The 20,097-nt window shown below is 36.9% G+C and overlaps 1 protein-coding gene across 1 annotated transcript in view; it reads left to right on the top strand.

Annotated features, from left to right (window-relative positions):
- DOCK3 (dedicator of cytokinesis 3) overlaps positions 1–20,097 on the top strand; it is a 450,567-nt gene that overhangs the window by 172,106 nt on the left and 258,364 nt on the right. The window contains exon 6 of the mRNA XM_036739628.1: positions 16,153–16,301. Within this exon, the coding sequence (XP_036595523.1) occupies positions 16,153–16,301 (149 nt within the window). The remainder of the gene's footprint in view (positions 1–16,152; positions 16,302–20,097) is intronic.

The raw sequence follows: 20,097 nt of genomic DNA on the forward strand, positions 1-20,097 counted from the left end.
CCTAAAATACAAAGGAAACACACTGAGGGGAAAAAAAATCTATGCCACAAGGTTCTCTGATAAAGATCTCATTTCCAAAATACACAAGGAAATGATTTAAATTGTTTTAAAAAATAAGAGCCATTTCCCAATTGATAAATAATAAGGTTATGAAAAGGTAGTTTTCAGAGGAAAAAGCTCAAGCTTTCCAACAGCCATATGAAAAAAAATGCTTCAAATCACTAATGATTAGGAAAATAAAAATTAAGGCTTCTCTGAGGTTATACTTCACATCTATCAAATTATCCATTTTTGAAAAAAAAGGAAAATAAAATTTGGAAAGGCTGCCAGAAAGCAAGCACTTTAATGCAATACTTGTGGATCTTTCCAGAATGGTCTAGCCATTCTGGAAAGCAATTTGGAACTACATTCAAGAAGTTATTAAAATGTATATACTCTTTGACTTGGAAATGCCACTGAGGCTTATATTCCCAAAAAATCAAAGAAAGAGAAAAGGGACCCATAATATGTACAAAAATATTTATAGCAATTCTTTTTGTCATAGCAAAGAACTGGAAATTAAGGACGCCCATCAGTTAGGAAATGGCTGAACAAAGTATTGCATATCAATTTAAAGGAATACGATTGTGCCATAAGAAAGTTACCAATATATCAGAAAGCTTGATGTTAGAGGCAATGTTCCACAACTGTGATCCTCCTGCCCCTGCAGAGAAGCATGGAAAGCTATTTTCTCTCATCTCTTGGGTAATTATAATCTCAGAGCATTCATTTTTTTTTATTGTTTTGTTGTTGATCTTTCCATGTACAATAGTATAGTCATTGTGTATATTGTTTTCTGGGTTTGGCTTATTTCGCTCTGCATCATTTCCTATGGGTCTTTCTCAGTAGTCATTTTAATTTGTCCTTCCTAATAGCATGGTAATATTGCATTATATTCATGGGCTACAATTTGTTCAGCTATTCCCCAATCAGTGGGCATCTACTTTGCATCCAGTCCTTTGTGACCACAAAAAAGCTACTATAAACATTTTTGTGTGTATGGATACTTTCTTTTTGTCATTGACTTCCTTGGAGTATAAATATGGCAGTAGAATCCCTGGACCAAAGGACATAGATGGGTTAACCCCTTTATTTAAATAATTCCAAATATCTTTTTGCAATAGTCAGACCATTTCACTGCTCTACCAATGAAGGATTAATGAGCCCATGTTTCTACAACCCTTCCAACACTGCATATTTTTTGCTTTACAAAATTTTTATTGTCATCCCTAAAGGCTTAATTATAATTTTCATAATTAAGTTGTATTTCAGATCAACCAGTTCTACACATGCAAAATACTAGCTTATAAATCTCCTCAAACTTGGAAATCTAGTTTATGGGACATCTTTGTAACTATTTCCCCTTTGTTTCAAGCTCCATCCTGTTAATGTGTTATCTGTTCCTAGATTTTACTTTTTCTCTTGCTTATGAGAGACTAGCCTTTTATGACATAATACTGTCAATGAATATGAAGGAAATGGGTATTTACAAGGAGCAAGCAGGGGATGTTTTTGCTTGAGGAAGCTAGTTTTGTATATAAAATAACACTGCAGGCACAAATGCTCTCAAAAGAAACTTTATTATTTAAAAGTCTTTGATAATTTTTCTATCATTTCTGCTAAAATAGAAGTCATATTCAACTCGACACAATAGCTCACCAAGAATGTTTCCTAAAATAGTCTTAAAACAATGAAGTCTAATGGGTTAGATGTTAGATCAAACATTGAATTAATGAGATATGTGTGTGTGTGTGTGTGTGTGTAACATTTCTTCTGAGCTCAATGTCTCTTTTTTTTTAATTTTAAGTTTTACCGATGTGTTTTGTTTTTATGTTACAAACATTTACAGACTACTCCATGATAAGTATCTTGTAAGAAAGACAGTTAATTAAAACTAATAACACAGTGACTTCATCTGAAAGTGCATGAAACACTTCATATCTGTTACTCTCCCCTACTTCTCTATTTAAAAAAACCCAGAAATCCATTTTCTCTTTATTCTACACCAAACACTTTGAAATAAAAAGAAATTGTTGTCACAAATGTGCATAATCAAACAAAACAAATATCCTCAGTGACAGTATACTAAAATATATGTCCCATTTTGCAGCCTAAATCTATCTCGGATTCTCTGTAATTGATAGCATATTTCATTATCACTCCTCAGAAATCATAAATGGTCATTATACTGTTCATAGTTCTCACAGTTTTCAAAGTTGTTTGTCTTTACAGTGTGATTATATTTATAAAAATTGTTCTCCTGGTTCTGTTCATTTCATTCTTCATCAGTTTCTAAAAATCTTTAAAAATATTCATTTTAGTAATTTATAATAATCTATATTAGAATATAAATTATTCTTCTGACTCTGCTTATTCATTCTTCATCTATTTATGTATATTTTTGCATGTTCTTTTAAATCATCTCTTTTCTTACAGCATGATACTATTACATCACATTCATATATTACAGTTAATTTAGCCATTCCTCTGTTGATGGGCATGCTCTTAATTTCCAGGTTTTTGTTATCATAAAAAGAGCTACTAAATATTTTTGTGCATAAAAATCTTTTTTCTTTGATCTCTTTAGGGCATAGGTCTAGCAATAGGTTATCTGAGTCAAAGGGCAAATGTAGTTTAGTAGCTTTTTGTGTATTATTCCACATTGCTTATTAGAATTACACCTGTTCACAGGTCCCCAGAAATGCAACAAGGTACTGGTTTTCTCAGAACCATGCCAGCGTTTACCATTTTCTATTTTCATTATCTTTGCCAAGCCTCAGGATTTCATTAGTTTGCATTTCTCTAATTATTAGAGATTTGGAGCACTTTTTCATGTGGCTTTAAATAACCTGGGTTTCTTCCTGTGGAAACTGCATAGGATAGACATTAGACTGTAAGCTCCTTCAGGCCAAGGACCTTTGCCTCTTTTAGTATGCTCAGTCCTTAGTACAATGCTTGGCACATGATAGGTGCTTAACAAATGTCTGTTGATTGATTATATCCTTAGACCATTTATCAGCTCTTTTTATTATAAACTTGAAGCAGTTCCTTATACATCTTGGAAATGAGACATTTATCAGAGATTTTGTTTTTGATGTCATTTCAGTTGTGTCCAACTGTATTACCCCATTTGGGATTTTCTTGGCAAAGAAACTAGAGTGGTTGCCATTTCTTTTACAATTCACTTTCCAGATGAGGAAACTGAGGCAAACAGGGTTAAGTGATTTGTCCACCTAGTCTGAGGCTGGATTTGAACTCAGGTTTTCCTGACTCCAGGACCAGCACTAAAATCCACTGTACCATCTTGCTGCCCTGCTGTAGAGATTTATTTCCACTGAACTGTTTCTCTTTTAGTCTTAGCTTTATTAGATTTGTTTGTGCAAAACCTTTTTAATTGTATTTAATCTAAACTATTTTTATCTTTTGTGATCATCTTTATTCTTTGTTTAGTTATGAACTTTTCTTCTATCCATAGATTTGGTAGATAATTTTTCCATATTTCTCTTATTTGTTTACAGTATGATCTTTTATATCTAAGTCACATATCCATTTGAAACTTATCTTGGTATAAGCTGTGAGGTGTTGGTCTAAATCCAGTTTATTCCGTAGTACTGACCACTTTCTTTTAGTTTCTTTCTTTTAGTTTAAGGGAGTGTCAATCAATTGGGGAAAGGATAAATAAATCATGATATGTGAATGTAATGGAATACTATTGTGCTGTAAGAAATAACAAGAAAAGGACCATTTCCGAGAAACCTGGGAGATCTTCATGAGCTGATGCAGAGTAAAATAAGCATGAGAACAATTTATACAATAAAGCAATGTGAGAATGACAAATAAATTTGAAATTTAAGAATTCTGATGAAAGCCATAACCAACCATAACTCCAGAGGACCAACAATTCACCACCCTAGAGAGAGGTGACAGACTCAGTGTGCTGAATGAAAATTATTTGTTACAAGGATTGGCTTTCTCCTCTATTAATTGGGGTGTGAGGAGGTGCCTAAAGGTAACTAACAATCATGTTTCTGAAAAGAAAAAAAAAGTCACTAAAGCAATTTTTTTTGAGTGCACAGAAGAGTACAAAAGGAAACAGGACAACTTTGAAAGTAAACTGTTGATTTTATTACATACCTTTACTTTTAAAAAGCAATTATGCAAATAGTGAATCATACTTTCAAATGTAATCCTCTTTTTGTGCTATTTTATATATGAAACTTTGCTCTTTTGTGTGTCGAGTTGAGAATAAAAATTAGTTTTTGAAAAAAGAGCTAAGGAAGCTGGGTGCAGTGGCCCATTTCTGGAAGCCCTGCTACCAAGAAAGCTGAGTCTGGTGGATCTCTTGAGCTCAAATGTTCTAAGCTGTAGTGGACTAAGATGATCAGATTTCTATACAAGAGTGATATTAATATGGCAAGCCCTGGAAAATCCACCAGATTGCCTAAGGAAGGGCAAACTGGCCCAGGTCAGAAACAGAGCAGATCTAAGCCCCTGTGCTTGGAGGGGAATCAGTCCGGTGAGTAGCCCCTGCACTGACAGTCTGGGCAAGATGGCCACACCCAGTCTTTAAAAAAAAATCAAAGGAGGATGGGATGACAGTGTCAGCTTTAGTATACAGTCATTAGGGGAATCACCCTTCTTTGGGAGCTGAGATTTTAAATTTCCGGGATTCAGTTCCAAACCTTCCCTCCCAACAAGCTATTTAGAAGTCTGCTCAGCATTGCCAATGCCTGTTCAGTCTGGGATTGCCATAAGCAAGAATCCCACTCACTCATCTAATATTAATTTATATTTAAGAGTTGAACCTGAACCCCCGGAACCAAGAACAGTTGTATTGCAGGACCTATTTAGTTAGATAATATCTAGCACACTCCACTCAGTGGCTCCCAGGGAAACTGTGATTTCTGCCTGTGTAGAGATTAGGAGGACAGCCATGACTGGGTTGTAACTCCTTTGCTTTCTCATCTCCAAGAGGGATATTAAGCTAGAGCTGTATCTGCTACATATCAAATATTGCCAGCCTTGGGGTAGGATGCTCTTTGGAACATTCAGGATAAGAGCTGTTTTCCCTGGAAGGTCCAGGGGGAAGCAATTGTTCCCCATACCTAAAGGACAACAATCAGCTTCTTTTCTCCCTACTTAGCCTGCTTCTGCCAAATGCTTAATATGTAAGAGGCAGTCGCATGGAGTGAGCAAACATTTACCAAAGTACACAGTTAAACAAAAATTGGGGAAGCTATACATTTTAGTCTTGACAATAGTATACATTAGAGGAAATGGGCTCTTTGATTCAGAAAGGAGCTAGAAGTTCAGCAGAAAAGTTTGGTCATAGTCTACAGGAGAGCTGTGCAGGAACTGTGAATCAAGAAACATCGCCATGTGGCTGCAGCTTTGGGGATATCCCTTGTCCCTCACTGCCTTCTCTCTTGATTCTCTCTCTTCTCTGTCTACTCAGTCTCTTGGAAGTCTTTTCACCAGTCCTTCACATGTACCAGAGATCTCTCAGCCAAGTAGGAGTCAAGTTATGCGGAGTCACAGGGATATCCATCAGGGAACTATCCATACCTACCTGGGAGTGTTACATATATAGTCATTAGATTACTATTCATAATATATTAAACGTGTGCAAAGGAAAGTACAAGGAGTAAATTAACCTAACTCCAACTATATGGAGTTTATGCTCTAGCAGACAAAGAGGATTCAGATAAATATTTAGTTTCTTAAATGTGCTAAAACCCCATAGAACACAAAAAACAATTAAAACCAACTTTTTCTAAGTAAAAATTAAGAGAATCAATTAAAAGGAAATAAGATTAAAGGAACAAACAGCCAAGAAAGTATTCCCTCGAAGGCAGTGAAAGGAACAAGGTGAAACTTGGACTTCAATTCCTCCTGAGCCTGGTTTTTTATGCTTCAAGGAAGCTAGGAAACAAAATGGCCTCCCTATACCTTTAAAGCGTCAGCCCCGCTGACATGAAACACACATCACTGTACCACAAGTACGTTTTAGGAGGAGCCCTAGTCGCCATTTTACTCCCTTGGCCCGGGAGTTCCTCTCCCACCAGGCTATACCAGGTTTAATAAAAACAACTCCAAATTCTGGAGCATGAAAGCTCAGATTTCACAGCAGGAATTCTTTTGACAGTGATGAGGCAAATTCTACTTGGCATTTTTGCTTCATTAAAGATACCTGGGTATTCTAATTTGTCTAAATCTGTCATTTCTGCTGACTGTCTTCCACATTCATGCTAAAATTCTGCAGGTATTCTTGACGTGTATTCGAATGCTGAACTTTTAGCGATGCCAAGCACATTATTGAATAAGTTGGGTTACAGGCCTCTGTGTTTTCATAATTTGATTTCATGTTATATTTGAGTAGCTGAAGCCAATTAAATGTTAGGCTGTAATGGCAAAAATGAACGTGAATAAAAACCTAGTTTTAGTGTTGTTATCTATATTCTATGGTGAACAAGCTTCTCTGTGGGAGGGAACTGCTCATTTGCATGATGGGAATTGACTGACTAAAGGATACCAATATATCCTTTCATAAGTCATTTCTTCAAACTGCTGCCCATAACAAACTATCCCAATAAGCAGCTAGGTGGCACAGTGGTTAGGAGTGCAGGGCCAGGAGTCAGGAAGACCTGAGTTCAAATCTGGCCTCAGACACTTAGTAGCTATGTGACCCTGAGCAAGTCACTACCCTGTTTGCCTCAGTTTCCTCATCTGTAAAATGAGCTGGAGAAGAAAATGGAAAACCACTATCTTTGTCAAAAAAAAAACCAGATGAGGTTGTGAAGAGTCAGACACAACTGAACAACAAAAAATGTGGAATTAGAGTGTAGTAAATAGTGCAGTATGCCTTTCTAAGGGAAGCTATCCAAACAATATCATAAATCTGTTCATTTTAAGAACTGAATTAGATCTTACATGACACAATGTATTCCTTTCTTCCTAAAGACTAAGATCCCAAGGCTTCATATCAAATTAATTTAGACCATTAAATATGGCAAGCAGGAGGTTGACAGGCTTACTAAACATTCACCAAAGTCTATATTCTGTGTCCCATCTCTAAAGCTTTGACCAGGCTTTCTCCCCATGCCTGGAATGCACTTCCTTCTAGCCTCTACTTAAAATACCTGCTTTCATTCACTCTCAACTCATGTGTGCTTTCCTGACCCCCGCCCTGAGATGGGCACTCTCCATCAAACTATCAGGTAAATATTGTATCTCTCTGTTGGAATTATAAGCTTCTTTAACAATATTCAATTGAATATTCAACCCCTGGCACATAGGAGGAATTTAATAAGTCCTTGTTGGATTGAAGTGGATTCAGGGATTCCCTCCTAAGCAGAGGCCAACAGTCACTTCTCTTGAATACTGTAACAGGGATACTTGATGAGGCAACCAGATGTCCTCTCAAGAGATTATTTTAACAATACTGCCTTGGATCTAGACCATGAAGTTCTAATGTGGGACTCAAATACCTGCAGGATTATTGAGAATATTTAATAAATAGCTGTGTTATCCTACTGAAATATTTCCAAAGTAGTAGTTCTAATGAAAAGATTTGTGGATTGGAGAAAAACAGGGAGGAAGCTGGGCTGAGATTAGAAAGGGAGGGATTGTGATAACGCCACTGAAGAATTGAAAGAGACAGTTGAAAAAATAATTCCTACCATCCAAAACCAAGTGAATAATTTTTGGTTACAAAACTCTTTTTATATTGAACTAGAAAAATCAACAACAATGATTGAGTGAAGAATGAATCAAATGAATCACTGCAATAACCAGAAATTGAATTGATTTCCAATCTATAAAGTTACAAAATTTGTAACTTGGAGAAGTAGATTTCATTCTTATTAAACATGCTCACAAGACTAAATTCAATTTTATTTACAGCAGCTTGTCTCTGTAATTCAGGATTCTCATTTCTGTTCTTAATCAAATCCAAAGCAAGAAACAAACTGGAGGGTGAGATGTCTCTTTCAAAAATTGTATCAGGAATAAAACTGTTAGTTGACAAGAAACAGAATCGAGGACCTCTAATTTATCTGGCTATGTTCTGCTAAACATTTAACAAGTTAATGACAATTTTTTCCATTTAACAAATTTATTTTCTCTCCGTTTCACTCCCCTACACTCCCCTTGAAGGGAGAAATAAAGACAATTAAAACCTTTGTAACAAATACACATTGTCTAACAAAGTAAAAAAGTTTTTTGACCATGTCTAAAAATGTGTATTTTTGTACCTTAAGTCCATCACTTCTCTGTCAGAGGAGGCAAGTAGCGTACTTCATTAGCTCTCTGAAATCATGTTTGATCAATGCTCTTTTCAGAGTTCTCAAGTCTTTCAAAGTTGTCTTTACAGTGTTGCTGTTACTATATAAATTATTCTCCTGCCTCTGTTCACTTCTGTTGTTCAGTCATTTCAATCGTGTCTAACTATTCGTGACCCCATGTAGGGTTTTCTTGGTAAAGATACCGGAGTGGTTTGCCATTTCTTTCTCCAGCTCAGTTTACAGATGAGGAAACTAAGGCAAACAGGCTTAAGAGACTTGCCCAGAGTCACACAGCTAGTAAGTGACTGAGATCAGATTTGAACTCAGGTCCTCTTGATTCCCTGCCCCAGCACTCTAACCACTGCACCACCTAACTGCCCTGGTCTTTCCAGGTTTCTCTGACATTGTGCCTTGCATAACTTCTTACAGCAAAATGATATTCTATTATTTTGATATGTCATAATTTTTTCAGCCGTTCCCCAGTTGATGAGCAGTTCCTCAGTTTCCAGTTCTTTCCCATAATAAAAAGAGATGCTATATTTTTGTACGTATGGTTCCTTTTCCTTTCTTTGATCAATACTGATTACAGGTCTATAAATGGTATCACTGGGTCAAAGGACATTCACTGATCAGTAATTTATTGAGCATAGTTCCAAATCACTCTTTCACAGCACCTTTTGATTTCTTATATGTATATTCTTGTTAAATTCTATGATTTATTTCTTTTTATTTTGAATTGGGAGAATAGGAAGGGCAACATTGAACACCAAAGGGTAGAAAGGCTAAAAAATGTCTGAGAACCCCTTATCTAGATGGTCCTCTTCTCCACCCTCATAGCATACCCTTGAAGTACAACGAGAAAACATTCAGAATTTTACATAGTACAATACTGAGAGAGAAGCTACTCAAGTGATTTAAATTCATTATCAAATTTTAGCCTTCCGTAGATGTTTTAAAAGCAATCATTTTTTTAGATGGCGTGGAAAGAAAAAAAACTAATTTAAAAAACAACTATATAAGTTATGGCATATGTTTAAAAGTTCCCCTACATATGGGCAATTTTCATTTGCCTATGGGTTATATTTAAAATATATCTCTCTCGCTTAAAGAAAACCCAAATGGGATTGTAGATCCATCTCTCCCCTGAACTTCAGCTTGCACTGAAAAAGGAGTAATGTCTCCTGTTTCTTTAAAAGGGTCAAAAGTCCTTCCCAAATCTCTATCCAAGCTGTTATTAATCGCTTGAAAATACATCCTTGTGGCCACCAGGGTTTTGTTTTTAATTTATAATCAGATACACAGACATACGCAGTAATTCAAGATTGAACCTGATTGTGAGATGAGTGATCTAAATAAGCGCTGGACGCTTTTTGGGTACCAGCCAGGTGGGTCGGAGCTGTCTTTTCTTCCATCTGTTCCTCCCCTCACTGAGCAGGAAGCACAGTCAACTGGCAGCGAGCATCCAGGAAACAAATGCATATACCGGACCCTCCCTGCCACCCTCATTTCTGCATGGCCCACAAAACAGAAGATCTCATTGGGCCTTCTTTCTCCTAAGTCCCAAAGCCATGTTCAGGAAATATTAACAAACTGCCGAACTCTGGGACAGACTTTGTTTGGCCATTTCTAAAGTCTGACGGTTGTCTCCATGACAGCCAGTAGCTTCTCCAGGCAGTTGCCTGGAAACTTGTTGTCATTCAGACATTTCAGTCTTGTCTGAATCTTCATGACTCCATTTGGGGTTTTCGTGGCAGATACACTGGAGTGGCTTGCCATTTCCTTCTCCAGCTCATTTTACAGATGAGGAAACTGAGGCAAATAGAGTGAAGTGACTTGTCCAGGGTCACACAGCTAGTAAGTGTCTGAGGCTAGATTTGATCTCAGGTCTTCCTGACTCCAGGACTGGTGCTCTATCCATTACACCACCTACGCTGAAAACTGAGGATTACACAAACAATTTCTAACTTCTTTTGCTTTAAATTTTGATCCTTTTGTAGCAAGATGTGTGTGTGTGTGTGTGTGTGTGTCTGCAATACATGCTATGTCAACTTTAGTCCAGCCATCTAGAGCTTAAACTCATACATTCTTTTAAATCCACAGGTATTATAATTTCCTCCTACATCTTGAAGTTTGGGATATTGGGGTTGGTATATTTTGATATTTTTCAAGCAATTCTAGCTGAAGTTATTGAATACTGTCAACCTGATAATCGACTGAAAAAGCAATGTATGTGTTCCCTAAGGGGATGCTGTTAGAGACAGTTCCTTTTTAGGATCCTCCAAATAGAAATAATTTCTTATAAAGAGTAGCCTTCTCAAGTCTAAAATTAAATTAAAATTTCTGTTAAGATCATTTATAGAGGTTCACATACAAGAGGGATCAGTTTTGCTCTTCTTGGCCCCTTCAGGCAGAATGATGACCAATGGAAGAAGGCAACATAGACACATATGTCATTTCTGTGTAAGGAAAAGCTACATAACAGAGCTGTCCAAAAGCCTTGAGGCAGCACTGATTCCCCCATATAGAAAAGTTTTCAAATAGAGGCTGGGCGGCCAACTTGTTAAAGATTTTAGAGATATGGGTTGAACTAAAGGATCTCTAAAACCATTTCTTTCCCTCCAGTTCTATAATTCTGTCTTTCTGACATTTTTATCGCAGGTTATCAACTTCCCAGATGAGTTAGCTGGTGCTGCTGCTTTGCGATTTGCTTTCATGATTATATTCAGAAAAAAAGCAGTCACAGAAGCACATAATTTAACAGTTAGAAGAGACCTCAGCAGCAGTCTATTCTAACTCATACATGAAAGGAATCTCTGCCATAACATACCCAATAGGCTTTGGCTTGAAAGCCTCCATAGTGGGGGAACCCACCTCCTTTCAAAATGGCCTATTCTACTTTTGGATAGCCGTAATTGTTAGGATGTTTTTCATGACATCAAGGCAAAATTTGTCTTCTTCTTCTTCTACCCATTATTTCTGTTCTACCCATTGGTCCTTTTTGCCAAATTCAACAAATTGAATCTCTCCTCCACAAAGCAACACTTCAAATACTTGAAGATAGCTGTCATGCCTCCCCTGAGTCTTCTCTTATCCACACACAGTTCCTTTGATCAGTCCTCTTATGACATGGACTGAAGGCCCTTCACCATCCTGATTGCCTTTCTTTGAACATCTTTCAGCTTATCAATGTCCTTAAACTACAGCACTCAAAACTGAGGTCAGTCCTCCAGATAAGGTCTGATGATGGCAGAACATCATCACCTCACAGCCAGAGGTCACACTAGTTTTTTTGTTTGCCATGCATTTGCACAAAGTTGACTTTACTGAATTTGCAATCCACTAAAACCCTAATATCTTTTACAGAACAACTATTGCCTAACCATATCTCCCCAATCTTATACTTACGAAACTGATTTTTTGTATCCATGTGTGTGACTTCACATTTCTCCCTAATAAAACTCTTCTTATTAGATTCTTATCCAATATTCTAGCTTGTCAAGATCCTTTTGGATCTTGTCTTTGTCATTCACTGTGTTGGGTATCCCTCCCAACACTGTATCCTCTGAAAATCTGATTAACATGACATTTTATCCAAGTGACAGATAAAAATGTTAAACATTACTGAACGAAGCACTACCCTAAAGACACCCTGCCATTTAGCTGTTTAACCATTCTTCGAGTCTAGCCAAGCATCCATTCATCTTATCCATGGTTCTACATTTTTTTTCCACAAGGTTAGAATGAAATACTTTATCAAAAGTTTTGCTAAAATCTAGATAAACTACATCCACATCTCTTATCTACTAGTTTAATAGTGCCATCGAAAAAGGAAATAAGATTAGTCTGGTATCAATCAACAAACATTTATTAAGCACCTACCATGTGCCAGACACTGTGTTAAGTGCTGGGATTACAAATAAAAGACTGAAGTGGTCCCTACTCTCAATCTGTTCTTTTTTTATCTATATTGTCTCTTATCTTTTTGAAAATACCAATAACTTTTATTCTTTTCTTCCCTTTCTAAAATTTTACCAACATCATTTTAATTATCCATTCTAGAATTTTCCAGGGTGTCAAAGTCAAGCCCACTGGCCCTCTGGTTTATAAATTCTGTTCTCTTCTCTTTTTTGACATAGCCCTTGGTATCATTTTCCTTGATCACTCAGATAGCATTGTCATTCTTTTTCAAGGAATGAGTTTTTTAATTTATCTGTCCCTACCACTAACCCTTCTGCCATTGAGTAAATTAAAAACAATAAAAAAATCTTTTAGTGACTATATATCTGCATGGTAAAGCAAAATGAATTCAAATTTAACCATATGTGGAAATATGTATCTCTTTATGCATTTTAAGTTCGTTTCTTCTGGAAGAATATAAGTGGCATGTTATATCTTCATTTTTTTGGATTCATGATTTATTATTGCTTGACCAGAGTTCTAAAATCATTAAAGTTGTTTTTCTCTTTAATACTGTCATCCTTGTATAAATTGTTCTCCTTGTTCTTCTGCTCACTTCACTCTGCATCAATTCATACAAGTCTTCCCCATTTCCTTTGAAATTGTCTATTTCATCATTTCATATGGCACAACAATGTTTCCATTAGATATGTATACAGTGAGTTGTTTAGCCATTCCTGAATAAGAGGATACACAGTTAGTTTCCAATTTGGGACTACAATGAAGAGCTGCTATATTTTTTGGTATGTGTGCATCTTTTCCTCATTCTTTAGCCTAATAGTGGTATGGCTGGGTCAAAGAGTATCCAGAGTTTAGTAACTTTCTGGACACAGTTCAAAATTGCTTTCCAGAATGCCCAGATGAATTTACAGTTCTACTAATAGTGCCCTGACATTTGTCATTTTCCTCTTTTGTAATCTTTAACAATTTCATAGGTGCAAGGTGAAACCTCAAAGTTGCTTTAATTTGACTTTCTCTGATTATTGGTAATTTAGAGCATTTTTCATATGATTGTGATAGCTTGAATTTCTTCCTTTGATTACTGCTTGTTCACATCCTTTAGCTGTTAATCTATTGGGGAGTGACTGTTAATCTTATAAATTTGAACCAGGTCCTTACATATCTTGGAAATGAGACCTTCATCAGAGAAATTTGTTGCAAAGGATTTTTCCCAGTCACCTATTTCCCTTCTAATTTTTTACTGTTTTAGATCTGTTTGTGCAAAAACTTTAAATTTTCATATGACCAGAACTGGCTATTTTATCTTGTGTGATCCTTCCTATCACTTGTTTAGTCATGATTTTTCTCCTACCTCCCAAGGTAATAGCCTCTTCACTCCTATATACTTAGGTGACATATCCATTTGGAACTAACCTTGGCATATTGTGTAAGGTCTCAGTCTAAATCTAATCACTGCCAGACTCCTTGTCCAGTTTTCCCAGTAAAATTACTCTTGCCATCCTCAGCTCCTTCTGAGCTTTAGCATTTCTGATGCTATTTTCACAGGACCATACCATGCTCTTATATTCATCCTGTCAGCTGGCCTTGCTTTTACCTCCTGTGATACATTTCTTTTTTTCTTTTTAATATAAGTTGTTTGGTCAATGAGTTCTCTGTGTATCCATATCAGGCTTTTCAGAAAAATCCCATTTTCCTCCTCCTTAGAATCGTTTCCTTTTACTTCTTTCTTAGAGGTTCTTGATGTCTATGCACAAGAAAGAGGACAGATAAAAGCTTTGTGGAGAAGCATTGTGTGTTAAGAAAGTATATTCACGTGAGGAAATTCAGGAATCAGAAGGAGGAAACATGATGGGAAGTATTTCATTCTTGGACACCTCCCATTCCTCCCAGTCTGACTTTCCCCATAACATCTTAGTCCTATCTTCTTTCTGAATTCTTTGAAATTTTCTTTTCCCAAATCTGGAGTACATGTCAGATGGGGCCCAGGTTTCCTCTTCTTCTCTATCACAAACTCTTAGAAGGAGCTGTCATTTCCCTCTCCACCCCACCCCCCCAAGAGTTCCCATCCCTTGTAGTCAGTTCTTTCACATTAGTGTGATTCAGATCCAGAATAGAATTTCTCCTCATTGGTTTCGCTATCTTTTGAAGGATGAAATTATAGCTAAGATAAATCAAGAAGTTATTAACTGCTCTGCATTTGACAAAGGGAGAGAGAGAGAGAGAGAGAGAGAGAGAGACAGAAACAGAGAGAGACAGAGAGAGAGAGAGAACGCTCCAGCAGATATCTAGATATTGTAGCCATAAGATCTTATACAGACTCCTCACCTATTTTCTCTTTTTGCCCAGCTGTCTTTAGTATATTACAATAAAAAAAATCACTCCTATTTCTTCCTTCATTGACTTTCACTCAAATACCCTCCATCAAGTTTCCTCCCTCTCATTCCTAAATTTCTTCAAATGAGTATACTTTCTTAACATACAATGCTTTTCCACCAAATTCCCCTCCTCTTTCTTTTGAATAAGGTATACCCATCAAGAACCTTTGTAGATGAAGTATTAAGAAGTTTTAGTTTGTTAATGTCAATGCCTATAGAAAATTGCAATTATTTCCAATGAAGAAAAAATCTGGAGCACTCTAGCTTCTAGGTTTAGTGTGTAAGCATATATGACTCTAATTTTTTTAAATGCTGACTCATTATTCAGTTTGTAATATCACAGAGAAATTCTGTCTGGGTAGGAGATTGCACTAAAATTTAAACAAAGATAACATTACAAATGGGCAATTGGTGGCATAGTGGATAATGTGCCAGACCTAGAATAAGGAAGACTCATCTTGAGTTCAAATCTAGCCTCAGACACTTACCAGCTGTGTGACCCTGGGCAAGTCACTTAACCCTGTTTGCCTCAGTTTTCTCATCTATAAAATGAACTAGAGAAGGAAGTGGCAAGCCCCTCCAATATCTTTGCCAAGAAAACCTCAAATGGAGTCACAAAGAATCGGATATGACTGAAAATGACTGAACAACAAAAATATTACAGATGTTCACAATAAAGTGTATGAAAATGGTTCGATTATTCTTATGAAGGTGGCACTTGTAATTAGTCGTTAGGAATAAAAGTAAAGGAGTAAATTTGATCCTAGCAGGAAGAGGTTGAAAGCTGTAATGCTAATAATACTTATTAGAAAATCTATTTAGAAAGATAGATGAATTTTGGAAACTACCACTGAGTTTAATGCTGTGGTTTGAAACTTAATGTTGACCATAGGTCTACATGCATTAGATCAATGACCCTCCCACCTGCTCCCACCCTAACACTTGAAATTTACAATAGATTTTTTACCAGATTTTTAATTTTTACCGACATTTGCTAAAACTATCAATTCCCTGCCACAGACTTGAACAGGCATCTATGGCTATAAAAAACTTGTACTGCAGCAGGTGCAGGAACTGTTTTCAGGCAACTAAGCTGGAGGCTATGTCTATTTTTCTAACTTTCTGATTATGCTTTAATGGTTTTGTTTTGTCTAAAAGTAAAATGAACCCAAATAGGGTCATGGAAAATAAAACCAAAAACTGGAAAACAACCCAAAAATAAAGGCTAGATACTGAACTAGCTAAACAATCAAAAAATAAATGCATTATAGAATTACATTATTTCAATTTTCTAGGCACATTTTAATGATATAGTTTTAAACCTATGAATATGTTTATGGGACCTCATGCATATGAGGAATTAAAGTTTTTAAGGCTATATGGAAAAAGGGTGAGTAAACAGTTTTATTGTTTGAATCACCATTTTGTGGATCAGATAAATGAATGCATTTTGTATTTTTAATTTGTCTTTTTGTCTTTTTTTCACTCCCTATCCCTATTCCTCTCTTCTCTCCCCAACACCTAAAATTCACTTACAGAAACACAAAGTAGATCTTTTCTACAAATTACGCCACGTAATGAATGAACTTATTGACCTTCGGAGGCAGCTGCTCTCAGGTCACCTTACTCAGGATCAGGTGCGAGAGGTCAAGAGACACATCACCGTGCGCCTGGACTGGGGGAATGAGTAAGTACGATTACTACTTCAACGCTTCCTCCTACTGCTTTATAAGTATTCAACTCTCTTTGATTTTTGAAAGGTAGAGAAGCTTCCTTAGCTAGAGAATGACCCTTCTTAACACTGAATGTTTTGCTGTCTCTAATACGACGTAACACTTCCTAGCTGTTTGACCCTGGGGAAGTCAACTTCACCCTGTTCACCTCAGTCTCCTCCTCTGTAAAATGACCTGGAGAAGGAAATGGCAAACCATACCAGTATCTTTGCCAAGAAAACCCGAAATGGGGTCATGAAGAGTCGGACAGGACTGAAATAACTAAATAAAAAAATACTAAATGAAACAGCTGAGATAAAAGAAAGAGAGAGAGCTTGGGGGCAGGGAGATGGGGGGGGTGTTGCAGAGGATAGATCACAAGGCCTGCGAGTCAGGAAGACTTCATGTCTGCTTGTCTCAGTTTTTTCATCTGTAAGATAGAAATAATTCTAGCCCCTACCACCCAGGGTTGTTGTGAGAATTGAATGAGGTCATCATTATAAAGCACTTAGCTCAGTCCTGGCACAGAGTAAGTGCTATATACATGTTATCTGTTATTAGTTGGATGACCCTAGGCAAGTCACTAACCTCTGTTTGCCTCAATTTCTTCATCTGTAAAATGGGGATAATAACCCCTGCTGCCTTCCAGGGTTGTGGTGTGGATGAAATGAGGTATATGGAAAGTGCTTTGCAAACCTTCAAGCACCATATACATTACAAATATATATATATATATATATTACAATATGTGGCACTTATTGTTTTATTATTATTACATTACATGTTTACATTATACTTTTGAATGTTTAAATCTGTAGTTGCACAATGAATGTGAATCAGAGGGAATTTCACAAATAGGGTCCTGTGCTGCCAAATATTCTTTTTCACGTTCTAATTTTCAAGTGTCATTTATCTGTGCACCAGTTGCAAAGATTTACTAGTGATGTTATCAAACCAGGTAAAACCTGAGGCTTTGGGACAGGAAGCCTATGCCAGGAACTGCTACCTTCTCCTTTTATTTCTCTATTGGTCTTGTAATCCTTGTACTTCTTTAAATCACTCACCCCATAAGTGTGTGTTTATGAGGGAAATGGGGAGCATTGAGAATTGGGGAGAGAAGAGCATGTAAATATTTGATTAGAAATTAGTATATAAGCAATTATCTCTAGTGAAAACTAATCCTATCCAAGAGTCAGCTTGTGAACTCTATGTTTGTGATGCTTGCCCTATTCAGAGCCCAGGAGTTATGAGATCTGAATGATAAGCACTTTCTCATAATCTTTCCCAAAGGACATACTATGTGTACAAAATAATAAATAATGAGTTTTCCATGATACACCAGGTCAGTCTTACTAATGAGGAGTCTGTTTTATTAGATAATTTTGAGATTATATTGGCTAAAGGAGACCATGAAGAGAGAATCAGGCAAAATTACCTTAAGGATCAAAGTAGACATAGTTAATTGGCATAATCATTTTCACTAAATCAAGTGAAAGACAGGATGAGGAAGAAAATTCTGCCAAATACCTTGTTACTTTGATCTGTGATTCTGCTAGTTAAAATCATACTTTACTGTGGCAGTTCATTCCCCTACTTTCTAAAATAACACCATGCATGTCATCTTATAAATAAACTAGCTTGGAGAAAATCATATAAGGTAGTAAAGACTGGAATATACTTAAATAATTTATATATCATAAGATGAATGTCATCCAGAGCCTATGTGTGAATTGTTTTCCTCTGGGCCCAAGAATGCAATTGGTGAAGAAACTGTCAGGGCAATTTCTACTGCTCTGTATGCTAGAGGGTGGTTGCCTTCCCTCCCCTCCCCATCCTGTTCTCCTCTGGAAAAAGGAGCAGAAGTTACATAGGACAAAGGGATGCTGTCTATATTGTGGCACACTCTTCCTCTTTTCCCTTCCTTTGCTTCCTCCATATGGACTTCCTTAGAGATGGCCCATAGGGAGCAGAGAGGGAAGCTGGACTAACTTGAGAGTGAGCCAACCAGGGGGAAACCAGCAGATATTTCAATGTTTAATTGGCAAAGAAGAACAAAACAGAAGAATGTGAATGAATCCATGAGCTCATCTTCATTACAAAATAAATAACATATCTGGGGAAAAAAAAGAAAATGAATGGCTTCCTCTGATGTCCTTCCTATAAGCTCAGGGAGGGCAGAGACTGATTCATCTTATATTTGTAGCACCTGACACAGGGGCTAACACATGATGGGTACTTAACAAGTGCTTGCTGATTAATTGATTATTAATTGTTAATTATTTATTTAGTTAATTTAATAGTTATTAACCCAATTCCCTAAAGGTGAGAGACACGGAAGGTATGATTAGTAGGTCACTGTACTCAACCGTAATTCTTTGGAGACTCAACACTATACAGCATCACCAGAGGAATATTGTTATTTCAAAGGTGGGCCTTCATCTCATGGACAGCTTTAGATAATTAAAAGCACTAATTCAAAATATCCTGATTTTGTACCTATCGAGTTCTTGCCTGATCTCATATGTAGTGCTTAGGAGCCCCCAAAGAGGCAAAGACTCTTTAACTCCATTGGAGTATTGGAAAACAGGGGCAGATAGGAGATTCTGTTGAAGGTACTACCAATTAAAACTATTGGCAATGTACATTTTCTAATAACTCTATGGATTCTAAGTCTCTGCCCTCTTCTACTGCGAAGGGTAAAAGTTTCAAAAGCAAAATCAGTGGTTTCCAAGGAACAAATAAATAATAACTACTTCACACTGTCATTTTTTCATTTTTCCCATCAATACGTCTGAAGATGAGAAAATCTGTAAAACCAGACTTTTCACAGTGTAACTTATGGCAAAATTGTCAGCCAGTCAACAAGCATTTATTAAGTACTTACTATGCTGAGCTCTAGCGATTCAAAGAAAGGCAAAAACACAGACCCTGTGCATAGGGAACTCACATTCCAATGTTAGAAACAACTATGTGGGTACAATATTGATTCAGGTGATGTCAGAGGGAAAGTACTAGCAGTCACAGGAACTGGGAAAGGCCTCCTACAGAAAGAGATATTTAAAGTGAGTCTTGAAGGAAGCCCAAGGAAGTCAGTACATGAAAGTTAGAATGGATAGAATCCCAGACATCAGCGACAGCCAGTGAAAAGGCCCAGTTGAGAAATGAAGGGTCAGCAATGATGCTGTTGTTACGGGATCATGGTGTACAGGAAAGGATGGGAGAAAAAAGTGCAAGAAGCCTGGAGAGGTAGGAAGGGGCCAGGCTTTGAAAGGCTTTAAATGCCTAACATAATTTTATTTTTTATTTTATTTTTGATCTGGTAACAGAGAGCCCCTAGAGATTATGGAGGAGGGAGTGATGTGGTTTGCCATGCTCTTTAGGAAAATCACTTTAGCACCTAAATGGAGGAAGGATTCAAATGGGAAGAAACTTAAGGGAGAGACGAAGGCTGTTACAATATTCTAGGCGCGAGATGATGAGAGCTTCGCCAAAGGTGGTGGTTGTGTGAGAGAAGAGAAGAAAAAATATACAAGAGATGTTATAAAAGTGGAAACAAGAAGATTTGGCAATATACGAAATATGTGGCATGAGTGCAAAAGGGAAATCAAATAACACCAAGGTTTTGGCCCTGGGTGGCTAGCAGCATGATGATACCTTTGACTAGTAATAGGGAAGTCTGAGATAAGAGAATGTTGGGGGTGGGGAGAGAGGGTAATGAGTTCTGTTTGAGAAGACCACTTTGTCTTTTGAGTTTGTGATCTCCAAGAGGCA

The sequence above is a fragment of the Trichosurus vulpecula genome, chromosome 9 (genome assembly GCF_011100635.1).
Source record: "Trichosurus vulpecula isolate mTriVul1 chromosome 9, mTriVul1.pri, whole genome shotgun sequence".
Lineage (NCBI taxonomy): Eukaryota > Metazoa > Chordata > Mammalia > Diprotodontia > Phalangeridae > Trichosurus > Trichosurus vulpecula.